General features: G+C 52.2%; 1 protein-coding gene across 1 annotated transcript in view; it reads left to right on the top strand.

The window, feature by feature from the left end:
• Nucleotides 1-426: 426 nt before the first annotated feature.
• Nucleotides 427-14,010, top strand: part of PLXNA1 (plexin A1) — a gene marked incomplete at its 5' end in the record, with an annotated part of 64,157 nt that continues 50,573 nt past the window's right edge. The window contains 5 exons of the mRNA XM_009079654.1: nucleotides 427-567; nucleotides 2,627-2,727; nucleotides 3,176-3,299; nucleotides 5,420-5,573; nucleotides 6,209-6,308. Of these exons, the coding sequence (XP_009077902.1) occupies nucleotides 427-567; nucleotides 2,627-2,727; nucleotides 3,176-3,299; nucleotides 5,420-5,573; nucleotides 6,209-6,308 (620 nt within the window). The remainder of the gene's footprint in view (nucleotides 568-2,626; nucleotides 2,728-3,175; nucleotides 3,300-5,419; nucleotides 5,574-6,208; nucleotides 6,309-14,010) is intronic.

Genomic DNA, 14,010 nt, shown 5'->3' with positions numbered 1-14,010 from the left:
CCGCTGTGGCAAGATGGGTTTTGCTGCTTTGCTGCAACCTGGGGGCTCATCTGCTCCATGCTGCAAGCTGGAGGGGCCTTGGGGCTGAGCAGCAGTGGGGGAGTAGGGCAGCATGTAGCAGGCTGCAGGGTGAGAACCAAGGATGCCTCCTCCCTCCCTGGAGAGAGATGAATGCCATCAGCCATGTACAAATGCACCAGACAAACGCAGTGAAGGGATGAAGACAGTACAGTTTGATCTCCGGACAAGGGTCAGGATGTTTGCAGAGCAGCTACTGCTTTGCTGTGCTGTAGGGTCTGTGGTGTGCCAACATTGTGTGGGATGGAGTAGTGGCATCCCTAATGGGGCACGTTCCATATCCTTCATCCTGGGTGGGGGCTGAGGTGTACATGGGACTGTGTTCACCCTACCTTGCTTTCCCCACAGATTCTGGTGGACTTGCCAGCTGAGAGGAAGCACCAAGCTCTGCAGTATGAGAATGTTGTGGCTCATGAAGGCAGCTCCATCCTGCGAGACCTGGTGCTGAGCCCCGATCGCCAGCACATCTACGCCATGACCGAGAAACAGGTAAGGGGAGAGGACAGCAGCCCTTCCGCTCTCCTGACTTGGCAGCCCACATTGCAGCCCCAGCCTGTAGTCCCGTGTGCTGAGAAGCCTTTTGGTGGTTTACCCGTGGCTTGCTGGGATTGGGGCTGTCTGGGGACTGTGGGGCAGCTCCTCTCTGCAAAAACACTGTCCCAAGGCATTGACTGTTAGCAGCAGCTGCTTGAAATTCCCATGGTCCCTGGGGACCAAGGACTTCCTGACCCTTCCTTGCTGCAAGGGACTGGCCATAAACCTCCTCCCTGTTCCTGCCATCCCCTCCTGAGCAAGGGTTTTGCAGGTTAACAGGAGCTCCTTGCTCTAAATAACTTTTTCTCCTCTGGAGCAGTTGTTTTTGCATTACAGGGCAGAGGGGACACAGGGCTGGTGTGCCCCCAGGTCCTTAGCATGCACCCCTTGGTCCCTGCTTCTGCTCATGCATGTACAGACCCAACCTGGATGCAGTGCTGCCATCCTGGCAGCATGATTTGGGCTCATGGTAGGAAGTTTTGGTTGGATTTGTGAGTGTTTGCTTGATCCATGACCTGTGGGAGAGCTGCTGGTGTGAATTCATCCATCCATGGGCTACACTGGAGTGGGTGAAGCAGGTTCATGCCATGGTGGTGGTACTTTATGGATCTGGTGTCAGCAGGGATGCATGCCGTGCCCCATGGCATGACACAGGGTGGCCCTGCTGGATCGTGGTGTGCCTGTGTCATGCAGCACCTCCACTCAGCAGAGGTGTGGGTGAGTGGAACTACAGCAGAGCTCAGGGTCTAACAGTCTCCTGGCCACCAGCCTGGGGACTTGGGAGGGGGAAGGACACCGAAGCAGGGCTGTGGGTTTGTCTAGACAGCCCTGTGGGGACAGCAAAGCCTTTTCCCCCCTCCTCCCAGTGCATGTCTCTGGTTTCTACTCTGCTACAGGAAGCCCGTGGCTTTTCAGGTGAGGCAGAAACTCTGTTTAGGTTCCTTCATGCAGCTGTCCTAGACCATGTTTCCAGCCCTGGCTGTGTTTCTGTCCTAGGGCTGGCTTGGCTAAGCCTCCCCTCTGCGGGGGAGATGTTGGAGAAGTGGATGCTGAGGGGGAGGTTATGCTGACCTGGACAGGGGCCACCATGGTTGCTGGGAGCTGGCATGTGCCTGTGCAGGGTCTGTCTGGGGGGATCCACTGCTGACCTCCTTGCAGTCACATGCCTGAGGCAATGTCAGGGACAAAAAAGTGACAGCCCTACAGGTATCCTCATCGGTGTGCATCCCAAGGGGGACTGGTATGCCAGCATATCCCAGCCCTGTTGACATCATGCTGAGCCCGTGCCCTGTTGGGCTGTGGGGAGGGAGAGCACCCCAGGTTTAGCCTTCAGCAGGGAATTTCACAAATTTTAATTAACGAGTGAGTCCTGCCTGGTGGGAGCAGTGGGGAAACTGAGGCAGGAGCACAGCAGGCTTGGGCGGCTGCTCGGTGCTGCGGGCTCCTCGCGGCAGGCGAGCACACAGCTCCCTGCACCCCCTCCCTGTCCCCCCTCTTCTCCTCCCCTCTCCTTAATAAAACCCACTCTCTTCCCTACTATGCTCGGTGTTATCAGAGTGCTGGTGGAAAGTAATTAAATGAACAGTTGTAACAGAGCTCGAAGGGCTCGGAGAATGAGGGGATTTTAATCAAATCTGGAGGAGCAATTAATAAAGGCCTGGTAACCCTTTCGGAGCAGTGCTGCGGCAGCTCCAGGGTGCCTGGCCGGTGCTGGGAGCCAGTGTGGGGCTGAGCTGGCACAGCCTGCTCCCAAATCCTGCAAAGGTGCAATGATGAAAGGAGCTTGGTTGAGGTAAAAGCCCCTCTGGGGTGGAGGTGTTGCCTGCAAATGTGCTGCCTGGGCCTGGAAGAGGAGTGGGCGATGGCAGGGGGCTCAGCCTTCTCTGTGTTTGTGCTTCCCCTCTAATGGGCCAGGGTTGAGTCTGTGCTAGGTCTGTCTCTGTGGTGTCAAGGTGTGGGCACAGCAGGGAAATGTGCAGCCCATCCCCATTCACTCTGTGCCTATTCTCCGCAGGTGACACGTGTGCCGGTGGAGAGCTGTGAGCAGTATGAGAGCTGTGAGCTGTGCCTGGGCTCTCGGGACCCCCACTGCGGCTGGTGTGTCCTCCACAACATGTAAGTATCGCAGGATTGTCCCTGGGGCCATACCAGTGACCTACAGTTGACAAAATGTGTCTGTCCCCAGTGCTGGTCTCCTTGGGGACATCCTTCCCAGACTTTGGCCCCAAAGTGTGGAGGGATGGAGCAGTCCAAGGGGTTTGTCATCCCCTTCCATGGTGCCCAGGCTGTGCTAATGAGCATCCATGCATGGCGAAGCTGCTGGCAGGGCCTGCTAATCCTGCCTGTGGACTCCTGGTTTTGCCATCCTTGTGCCAATAAGGACTTAAAACATCCCAGAAGTCCCAGGGGAGAGCAGAGCTCCTGAAGGAGCTTTGAACACCCAAAGTCCCTACCTGGGCATCATCTCTCTGCCAAAGGGTCTGTTTGCTGTGGTGTCCGCCCAAAGCTGTGCAGGACCCCGGGGGATTGTCCTCCTCCCCATGGTGGTTTGATCTCTGTCTAGATGCTCACGCAAGGACCGGTGTGAGCGGGCGGACGAGCCCCAGCGCTTTGCCTCCGACCTGCGTCAGTGTGTCCAGCTCACTGTCCAGCCCAAGAACATCTCGGTCACCATGTCGGAGATCCCGGTAAGCCACCTCTGCTCCCCGTGGACTACCCCCCCAGCCATCCCCTGACCCTCTGGGGGCAGCAGCCACGGAGACAGCAATTAAAAATAACTAATGGCTGTACAACAAATAGGGAGAAAGGGGAAGAGAGGTCTGAGACAAATAAAACATAGCAAAGTGCAGGCACTGATGGGAGCTGGCCATTGGCTCCGTATTGATGGAGGTAATAAACCAGTTGATGATTATTCAGAAAAGACACAGCTGAGCAGTATGTATTTCTGCATAATACAAGCATGGCCATCAGAGATGCCAATCATAGACCAGTGATCTATCCAGTTCAATAGCTTGTCTCTGACCCTGGCCTGCAGTAGATATTTTGGGATGAGACTTTGATGCACAACTTGCTGCTCTCTCTGTGCAGACAGAAAGGATGATGGACTTCCCCAACATATTTTCCAGACCATTAGCACTGTGACGAGAATAGGAAACAGCATATACTAGGAATAAACTGCCAGGTCTGGATATCTGGCACTCAAAAGTCCTGAAAAGTTTGGCCAAGGAGTTCTGTGGCCTAGGGATATTTGTAATAATATGACTTTGTAATAAATAATTGAGTGTCGAGAAAAGCCCTAGAAACAGAAAAGGTGCTCACTTCTTTTCTCAGATGCAGAAAGGACCAAATGGTCAGAGATTGCTTAGTTTGACTTGAGGTTTAGAAAAACTAAAGAAAAAAAACAGGTGCAGGATACACCTGATAAAGATTTAAGGATGGGAATATAATTAATGCCAGTCAACACAGTTTTATGTCTGACAAACCACATTTTGTTCTTTGATTAATTTTGGACTTGAATTAGAAGAGGGACTGTGGGGATAGGATGTCTTTGGGCTCCTACAGGGCATTTGACTTAGTACAACACAACGTTCTGATTAAAAATTAGCATTATACAATATTGATAAAGCAAGCGTTAAGTGGATTAAGAACTGGCTCCGTGACAGATCTCAAAAAGTCCTCCTCAGAGGGGAATTGTTACTGGATGGAAACAGTTTGGAAAGCACTTCTGCAGGAGTAAACGTTCTTTGGTAATGTGGAGATAAATATGGCATGACTGTGGATGGATCCTGACCTGCTGAGATGCTGGGGCTGGAGTGTGGTATGAGTGAGAGTTCCTTCAGGGTGGTTGAGTTTGAGTGGGGATGGTTTAGCAGAGAAATTGGTGTTTGATATTGCCAAGTGTAAAGTTAAATGTGGATGGAGACTCACCCAGTGTCCTGGAAAGTGGTGCTGGGGCTGAGCCCTTGATGTGGGCCTCTCAGAGCTCCTTGGGTGAAGCTGAGAGCAGGGCAATGTTTTCACCCCTGGGGTTGTTATCTCCCTACAGATGGCAGGATGCTGCACAGAGGTCTAGGGTGGTTGACACGGGGATGCTGTGCTTGGGCTGGAGTCCAGCTTTCATAGGGAGAGGCTGAAAACCTCCCGTAAACATCATGTAAATGAGTTGAAGGCTGGAGAAAATGCCTTGCAGTGAGATACTTCCAGAGCTCAATCTGCTTAGCTTATCAAAAAGAAGATTAAGAGGTGACTTGATTACAGAGTATAAGTGCCTTTACAAGGAGCAAATATCAGGGACTAAAGGGCTTTTTAATCTATCAAGGAAAAGCATAACAAGAACTAATGGCTGGAAGCTGTGAAAAATTCAAATTGGAAATAAGGCAAGCATTTTGTAAAGTGAGAACTACTGACCCTGGGGATGACTTTGTGAGGGAAGAGGTGGATTCCTCCCCTCCTCAGCTCTGCCGGAGTGGATGCCTTTCCATGAAACACACTTTAGCCCTGATGCTGTGCTTGGTCTCTGTAGAGAGGTGAGGCATAATGGATTGTGGTACAGCAAGGGCAGAGGACAGAGCCTGTGAGTCATTCCATCTCTTACCCCATTTTAAAGCCATGCTCCTTGCTTGAGCGGGGAGATACATGGATGGGGCTCCCTTGCAAAAGCCCAGAGCAGGTCTCCCTGCCACATGTGAGTGGCAGAGGAGGGATTGCACCCTGGACTTTTCTGTTGGCTGGACTTACACATAGCAGACACAGAGGAATCTTTTTTTTGCTAGTTTTCTGTGTTGATGCTCTTGCCTCTCCTCTCCAGCTGGTCCTGCAGGCTTGGAACGTCCCAGACCTCTCGGCAGGAGTCAACTGCTCCTTTGAAGACTTCACTGAGTCTGAGAGCCGCATTGAAGATGGGAAGATCTATTGTAGCTCTCCCTCTGCCAAGGAAGTCATCCCCATCACCAGGGGCCGCGGTGAGCTTGTGCCCTGGGGTTGGAAAAAAGCCTGAGACAAACATTGTCCCATGTGTTGTTCCACAGGCAGATGTGGAGGAGGACAGTCCTCCCGTGACAGTGATCCCAGTCTCCAAGTAGGACTTGAGTTGGGTTCTCGGGGTGTAGGAGAAGGAATTGCTGCTCATGGGAAGTTGGTCCTTGGTCTTCTCCAAGCCATGAACACAGCTACTTGGGCACAGCCTATGGCAGGGGGGTTGGAACTAGAGGATCCTTAGGGTTCTTTCCAACCCAAACCATTCTATGATTCTGACCAGTCCTGGGCACCCTGGCCTCGTTTCCTCCTATGGACCATTCCTGGGCAGATGTGCTGTAGGTTACCATGGGCTCTAGGACATTCTCCTGACCCTGGAACTGTTAAACCCCCCTTCAGTACCAGCTGTACAAACCAAGACACCAGTCTCCATGCCAGCAGGTTATGGTTAGCTGTAGGGGCTCAGAGTTGTACTTGGGCTCTGCTGACCTGTTGGGTGTCTGAGTGGGGGTGGGTGAATTCTCTCTTTTTATTGACACATCTGGGGTATTTTGTTAGTTAACTGGACTGGGTTATGCACTGTGTCCTTTCTGATGCCTTTTTCTGCCTGGGTCTCTTGCAGGGGACAAGCGAGTGGTGAAGCTCTACCTGAAATCCAAGGAGACGGGGAAGAAATTTGCCTCTGTGGATTTTGTTTTCTACAACTGCAGCGTCCATCAGTCGTAAGTGGCCTGGGCTTCATGAGAGAGCTTTGGGAAGAGATTGGTGGGACAGTGTGAGACTGGGAGAGAGAGAGTTCTCAGCTTTGTGGGTGCTGATGTTGCAAGAGGAAAGGGCAGTTGAGTACAGTGGTGTTTGCAGTGGGAAACCTTCTCCTTTTGCCCGTGTAAACTGGGATGGTCACCAGAGCACCCACAGTTGGTTTGGGCATGTGGGAACATGTAGCATCAAGGCAGAACTTCACGTAAAAATGGTTCTTTGGGTTTGGCAAAACTTTGGAAGAAAGATTGAGTTTACTGCATTTCAGACTGTAGCAGCTATTCCTGGAAACAGTTAATAGGAATGACTTGGCGGTGCAAAAGGAGAAGCCTATGTTTTCCTGCCACGGTACCTGCTTCCCAGGCTTGCTGGAGAGGGAGCTGGAAAGTTACAGCAACATGGGATGGAACATGCTGCATGTCCTGGGGCGTTTACCCAAGAATTTCCTAACTGGAAGTAATTGTGAATTTGCTTTCTTGTCAGGCTGCTGTGAAATCTACTCCTGTAAGGGTTTTTAGACAGCTTGAGATATGCATTTGATAAAGCAGAGGAGGTGTGGATTATTGATGTGCTGTCTAAGAAGGGTGTCTAAAGTCTCAAACCACAGCTCCTGATGAGGAACTATGGACAGTGTGCTTGAGCAGTGGGAGATGGCTGTGCTGTGGGACCATTGGAGGAGATGCTGGGGGTGTGTTTGGGCAAAGAATTTGGAGCTCAAGAATGCAAGCGATTTCATTACTCTGCCAGAAACCTCTCATGGATGGTGGCGCTCCAGCTGATCAGTAATTATAGATAAGCAAATGCCAAGTGATGTGTTTTGGATGGCTTTCTGCAAAGTGTTGAGCCTGGCCCAGGGGCTCTGCTGGAGTTTGCTCCTCCAAAGCCTGTTCAGAGTTTCCACTTGGATCAGGGAAAAGTGGGTGAGATGTGGGTACCCCAGCTGGGCACCTGCAGTGAGCTCCAGGAGGGCTGCATCAAAGGAGAGCCCCTGCAAACCTCCTGCTTTACAGGGGTTCCTGTCCTCCCATTCTCTGCGCAGGGAGCAGGTCTCAGCTCCCGGGAGTGCTGTGCTGGCGAGGGAGGAGAGAGTTTGCAAACTTGACTTTCTCCCTCACCTTGACTCCAAGATGAGCTTTGTCTCCCTTCACGTCCTGTGGTTTCAATAACATTAGCTCAGCTTTGGCTTAGGCTGGCTGCATGTCATTATTTTGCAAATCAAAAAGCAGATATGACTTTTATTTTTCTAAATGAAAGTAAGATGACTTTTAAGTACAAATGGCATCAGATCTGGTCCAATCAGCAGTCCGGCGGGAAGAGGTGCTGAGGGAATTGGCATTTTATTTTATGCGCTTGACACAGGAGGGGAAAAAACCCCCAATCTCCCCCCCCCCCCAAACAAACCTACAACAAAGAGCCTTGACTGATTTATTAGTGCGTTGATGTTTAATTTTGGATGCATTATTTAAAAAGGCTAATTATGGATGCATTAATATTTATGGGCTCCGGTTGGAGCTGATAGAAAAGTCCATGTTCTAGGCTGGTGAGCATTATTATTATTTTTTTTTTTATGTCAGGAGTTTTAGGGTTTGGAGGTAGTTTTAACTATGTGACCTGCAGTCGAATCATAGCCAGAGAGCATGACAATACCTCCTGGGATGATGCAATACTTTTAAATACCATTTGCAGACAGGCGTCTTTAATGGATCTCTCTGGAGTTAATAGCCTTTCAGATCTAGGTTTCATATTTTGTGGAGGAAAATCTATACATCAGCCTGATAAATTCTGTATGAGGAACAATATGGTTTTCCATGAGGCTAATGTTTTTCCTGTGGAGATCTCTGATCACTGTGCGTTATGTTTTCTGTTTATATTTGGGTGGCTTTGCTTAGGTGGGAAGCCAGAGTTCTGCATGTTGAATCATTTCTCAGCTGAGGACGAAACGTTTAGGCGAGATTTTTCAGATGGTTGTGGAGTGATGGGAGGATAATAAGGCAGCTCTTTGCTGATGTCAGCTGGGGTAGCTCCAGGGTAGCCAACGCAGCTCACCGTGTGCACTGGGGAGAGTCTGACCCATCTTATTTTCAGCAGACATCTGGAAAGGCATCAGCAAAACGTGCAGCCGAAGCCCTTTTGCAGGCTGTGGGGCTGATCCTGCCGCTGTGTGAGCATCCCAGCTCTCTTGTTCCCCATGCATTTTAATGGACTGCTGGAACCTGCCTGGTCCAGGGAGGGGTTGCAGAAGGGAAGATGCATCTAATCCTTTCTCTGACAGGGAAGGAGGGTACAGAGGGCGTTGTGCTATCTGGGCGTTGTGCTGACTGTGATGGTCTGGGCTGAAGGGGTGCCTTGCAGGTAGAGCTCCATAGCTGTCCCCTCTGTTATAACAGGGCTTTGTGGTGTCATCTGTGTGATGGGACTGTTCCCTTCACAGACTGGCATCACTCACTCATGGGGTACTTGGTGCAGGGTCCCTGGGAGCTCTGGTCTGGCACTTGCACTCTCTCTGGGGCTCAATTCCTTTCCAGCAGGGTCACCTGGCAAGCTTCTGAGACTCTCAGCTTTGTGTCCCACACCCCATCAGACTCAGGGCTCCCATGGGGCTCAGGCAGGTGTTTCCACGCAGTGGCATCTTTTGGGCTTCTTGCTCCTAAAGGCTTGTGCATCAGCAGGGGATGCTTCTGGCTGAGCTGTGGGAGTTGCACTGAATGGGGGAGTGGAAACTGGGCGTTAGATGCAGAAAAATGAGGCCCTTGCAAAGGGGGACGTGGGTGGCTGAGGGTCCCACGGCAGGGGAGCAGGGCTGCCCATGCAGGCTCGCCTGCAGTTCCCGGGGAGAGGCTCTGGTTCCTGCGGTGGAGGACAGGATGAAAAACCCCACGGCAGGGATTGTGATGAATTCCCTCGGGGGTTTCCGATGGGACACCGATCAAGCGCAGACATTTAAAGACCGCTCGGTGCCTTTGATCCTCTAATGAATCAGCCCACGTCCAGCGCGTGCGCGGGCAGATGTTGAGGTCGTCTTTGTCAGTGTTAAACTCCCTCTTCAAAGCATTTGTGGGGAAATGAGTCCCCTTTCAAGATAAAGATGTAACACCAGACTCCCTGCCTGCCTCCGGCTGAGCCCGCGCTTGCCGGTGAGGAGGGTAAGTGGGGAATCCTTCTGGAAAGCCAGTGAGCAATTCCAAGGAATACGAAGATGTATTTCTTCCTTCTATTTCCATGTTTGCTTGCTGGCTTTCTCCTCTGGAAACTCTGTTTCATAAATCCTGTTGTGGTTTGGCTTTTCGGAGAGTGAGGCTGTGGGAAGGGAGCTGGCAAGTGGAGTGGGACAGGGAAGAAAATGAGAGCCTTTGGTGCTTCCTTCAATTCTGTGGGCAGGTTTAGCAGCGCTGCTGGTTTTTCAAGCACCAGCGTGCCCAGTGCCTCACCAGACTCCTTGCCAGCATGTCCAGCCATTGCAGCGTGGGAGCAAAAATCCAGGTGGTGGCACAGGGAAGGGGGGAAAATCCACATGTCAGCAGGTCTGATGCCAAGAGAAGATCTGAGCATCCTGGAAAGCTGTGCTGTTGTCTCCCATCTGGGAAGTGGTCATGATGCTACCAGCCTTGTCATTGTGTCTTGCTGCAGTGAGAAGCTGTGACACTTGGGTCCCATAAGCTGCAGGGTGCTGAATTTCTCCAAGGCTGCAGCAAGGGCAGAAGTGCCAAATGGCTCTAACTCCTGACTAGAGAGATGTGACTCTGCCATGGCTCTATCCCACAGGTCAGGCTTTCCCTATAAGCCTCCATTAAGTAAATAGGATTTTAATGCATGTCCCAGGGCTGAGAGCAGCAGGGCTTAGCCAGGAATGCAGGACTGGGCTGCCTGGTGGCTGTGGCACCCGTTGGCACCCGTGGGACGGTGCCAGCCCTTGTGCCGCTGAGCTCCTCGCTGCAGCCTTTCCATCTGCCCACACATGGTGTGGCTGCTACTCTGCTGGCCCAGTGCTGCTCGGTTCCAGATACTTACAGATGTTTTCCTTTCGAAGGCATGGGCAGATGGCTGCAAGCAGTTGAGTGTATCTGAGTTAGCATGGCTGAGCTGTGAGGCAGTAACAGATCCCTGTGTATTCCTGGGCTGGGGCAGGTGGAAAATCCTGTAGGATGGCCCCAGAGACAGCTTGAGATAACCTGGTTTATGTCATATTTGTTGTGAATGAGGAGGGCTGGTACAGCCTGGTGTTGTGTTTCAGTGCGGGGAGGCAGCTGAGGGTGTTTGAAGAGAATTACCTTAAAACCCAGGGCATGATTCTGCATCTTCCAGCATGCTGGTGGATGCCCTGGACCACCCTGTGGTGAGTCAGCATGCCCAGCCCCTACCCTATGAAAAAGGACCTTGGCAAAACCCAGCAAGGATGGAAAAGCAATGGGCTGATGTGAAAGGAAGGGCAGAAATGGATTGAAATGGTCAGGGAGACAAGACCTGACCTCCCACCCTGCACCTCTCCTGGCTTTGGGTCTTCTGGGCATTAGTCAGATGGCTGTCTGTAGGTCCATGTAGGGGCTGGGGGGCCACTGATGGTTTGTTCCCACGGCTCTTCAGGATTTCCCTCTCTCCCTGGGGCAGAGAGATGGATATAAAGACCAAAGCACTGCAGTTCAGCCCCTCAGCCCTGACAGCTGCTGCTCCAGATGCAGGCTGTGCTGGAGCTGAGTATTCACTAAGGATGCATCCTCCTGCCAAGAGGAGGTCTGAGGAGCAGTTGCGGGGATCACAGGCGACTCTGCTGTGTCTGCACAGATGCTGTTTTCATCAGCAGTGGGTTTATAATTTCCCTTCTCAACTGACCTCCACTGCTCTGCTCTTGGTGCCGTTCAACTTGCCCCATCCCTCCTCCCTGCCCTTTGCTCCATGTCCTTCCTTCAGGAAGGCACTGCTCCGTGGAAATAGCCTCAGTGTCTGTGTGTGTAGTGCTTGCACCTCCTGTCCCTCTCATGTTTGCCACTCAGGCTTATCTCACTCCTGTGGATGATGCATTTGTTTTCTGCCCTCGCTGTTCAGTGTGCTGAAGAGCTCTGGGCTCGTTTGGGCATGTGGCATGCCTGGAGCTGAGAGTGCAGGAAGGAGGGTGAGTGAGGAGCCTGGGCCTGGAACTGATGGCTTCGCATGCTTCCTATCAGCTGCAGCATCTTGTAGTGTCAGGCATGGAGACAGCTGTGACCTGCTGTGGCACCTGGAGGTGCCTTCTGCTGAGCTGCCTGTGTACCCAGTGAGGAGACGGTCGCCAAGGCCACTCCTGAGTCTGGGCTTGTCCTGCAGCAATGCTTGTGGCCCTGCAGCAATGCTTGTGGCCCTGCATTCATTCACCCTGGAGAGGCTTCTTTGCTGTACTGCTGCCCTCTCCACACCTCTGTTTTTCTGCAGCCATGTCAGGTGTTTCCCTAGTGTGACCTTATCAACTCTGGGATCAGTTATGGAAGTAGAGGGGAACAGTGTTGACTTAGCTGTGTAGTGGGTTGGGGGCAAGCATGGAAGCTGTGGGAAGGCTCTGGCTTTGCCTGTAGGGCACTCAGAGGTGGGCAGAGCTGCCCTGCTACCTGCAGGGATGCTTGCCCTGGCTGGGGAAGGTTGCAGGCCAGCAGTGAGCCTGGGCTTGTTTTGGGATGGGGCACTTGGCACGGAGCGATCCTGAAATTCTGCTCTGATGCTGGTGCTACTCTTGCACGAGAACATCAGGAGGCAAGGAGAGCACTGCTGATGGGTATGACCCCCTTCCCCCTGCCTTGCCTGTGCTTCATCTCCACCTTGCACCTGACTGGGCTGGGTAGGAGGCAGATGGGGAGCAAGCTGTGGGTCCATATCTGTGCTGCACCCCCACCAGCATTTTTCTGCCTGGCTGGGCTTCTTGCTCTCCTGGCACGCTTCGGGGAGGGGGAACACTTCAACACATGAAGGAGAGCCTCCCTCTAATTATCAGGAGTGATGAAAGCCTCTTAGGCAAGAAGTGATGAGGGAAGAGTGCCTGACCGTGGGAAGGAGAGAGACGGCACAGATGGCATCATGCTGCCAAGCAGCCTGCTCCTGTGCTGGGAACAGACAGCAGTGGCACACGGACACTGGGGGTATGGACACACTGGGGCTACCACCCCAACCATGCTGCCCAGCCTGACCAACAGCCTCAGCTCCTGCCCTGGGTTTTGGGCAGCATTGCAGTGAGCTGAGGCAGTCAAACAGCCATGCTGAGCCCAGCAGGACCAAGGCAGGCTGGAAACAGGATTTCACCATGTTACTGGCACCCAGGCACTGAATTACTTGCCACTTTGGCCAGTCTTTGGCCAACTGGGGAGTGCTGACCCGGACAGGCTCTAAACACAGCAGAGATGCTTGGGAGCGATATGTGTGTGGTGAGTGCTCTCACAGCAGCGTTTCATGTCCTTATGGCAGATGGAGAACCTCAGCAGAAGGGAGAGTCTGAAAACTATGTCTGAGGATGGGGCTTTAGGAATGGTTGATTTAAGTTAGAAGCAACTGGGAGTGCTGAAATAGGAGGGGGAGCCATGCACCTCGGGGTGTATCTGGATGATAACCCAAGATCCTTTGGCAAGTGGAGACCAGGATACCAGCTGAGACCTGCAGCAATTATATAGCAAAGGAGACCCTCATGTGAGGAGGGTCCTGAAATAGCCAAGATTTGACTTTGACCATGAAACGCTGCAAAGAGAGCTGCAGCTGTAGGGGCTGGGATGTCTGGGGCAGGGCTGCATCAGGAGCTTCAACCCAGCTGCTTTGAGATGCCGTGCAAGGTGGTGGAAGCGGGACTGGAGAGTCCTTTTGAAGACCCTGAAAGACCGGGTGACTGGAAAATCTCTCCTTTGGGGAGGGCTAATTCATGGGAGGCTTGGTAGTTATGCCTCGGCACGTGGCTTGTGACTGCTTGAACCATGCTTCTCTCTTAAATGACCTCTCTGTGGCTGTGCTATTCCCATGAGGATTAACCCAGGCATTCCCTGTCCTGCTGCCTCCACATCTTGGATTTGCCTTCCCACCCATCCTGCTTGAGCCATTACTGGGAGGGCAGGAGCAGTTCTTTGGCTTTGTTTGTGTGCCCCACTACCCCCACCTTCTGCACCTCCCTGCATCAAAGCAGCCAGAGATAGGAGGCTGTGGCTCTGCTTTTAAGTTGAATCTCTGCAGCTGAAATAAAATTGCATATATTTGCATAAGGAGCATCTCAATTAGCATATTTGTGGGTAAAGCTAAAAGGGCTGTTCATTTGGAAGTGAAAATGTGAGCGAAACATGGAAATGACTTCCAGCCCCCTTTGCAAGCAGCTTAATTAAATATTTCCTTAGTGTGTGCACATGGATTTGGGAAGCTCTTGCTGTATATGTAATGGTGTGTGAAACCCCAGGGCGGGCTGGGAGCTGTGGCCCTGTGAAGCCCTGGGTGTGCGTTTGTACCCCGGGCTGCCTGCACCCTGTGGCTCCCTCGTGTGCTGTCCCCACACCTTCAAAGTGACAAGTCTGCTGGAGGGTGAGGGATTTGGCATGCTAGGCTCTGCCACCAAGAGTCTTCTCTCTCCAGGAAGGTTGTGTTTCTGCTGCCTTACACAGCGATGCTGTGTTTTCCTGTCATTTCCCAGGAGGAGAGGTAGAGAGGTGGCTGTGATTTAGGAGCAGAATCGGT

Source organism: Acanthisitta chloris, unplaced genomic scaffold (genome assembly GCF_000695815.1).
Source record: "Acanthisitta chloris isolate BGI_N310 unplaced genomic scaffold, ASM69581v1 scaffold2800, whole genome shotgun sequence".
Taxonomy (NCBI): Eukaryota; Metazoa; Chordata; class Aves; order Passeriformes; family Acanthisittidae; genus Acanthisitta; species Acanthisitta chloris.
Note: the sequence above shows the minus strand (reverse complement) of the source record. Positions and strands in the feature narration are given on the sequence as shown.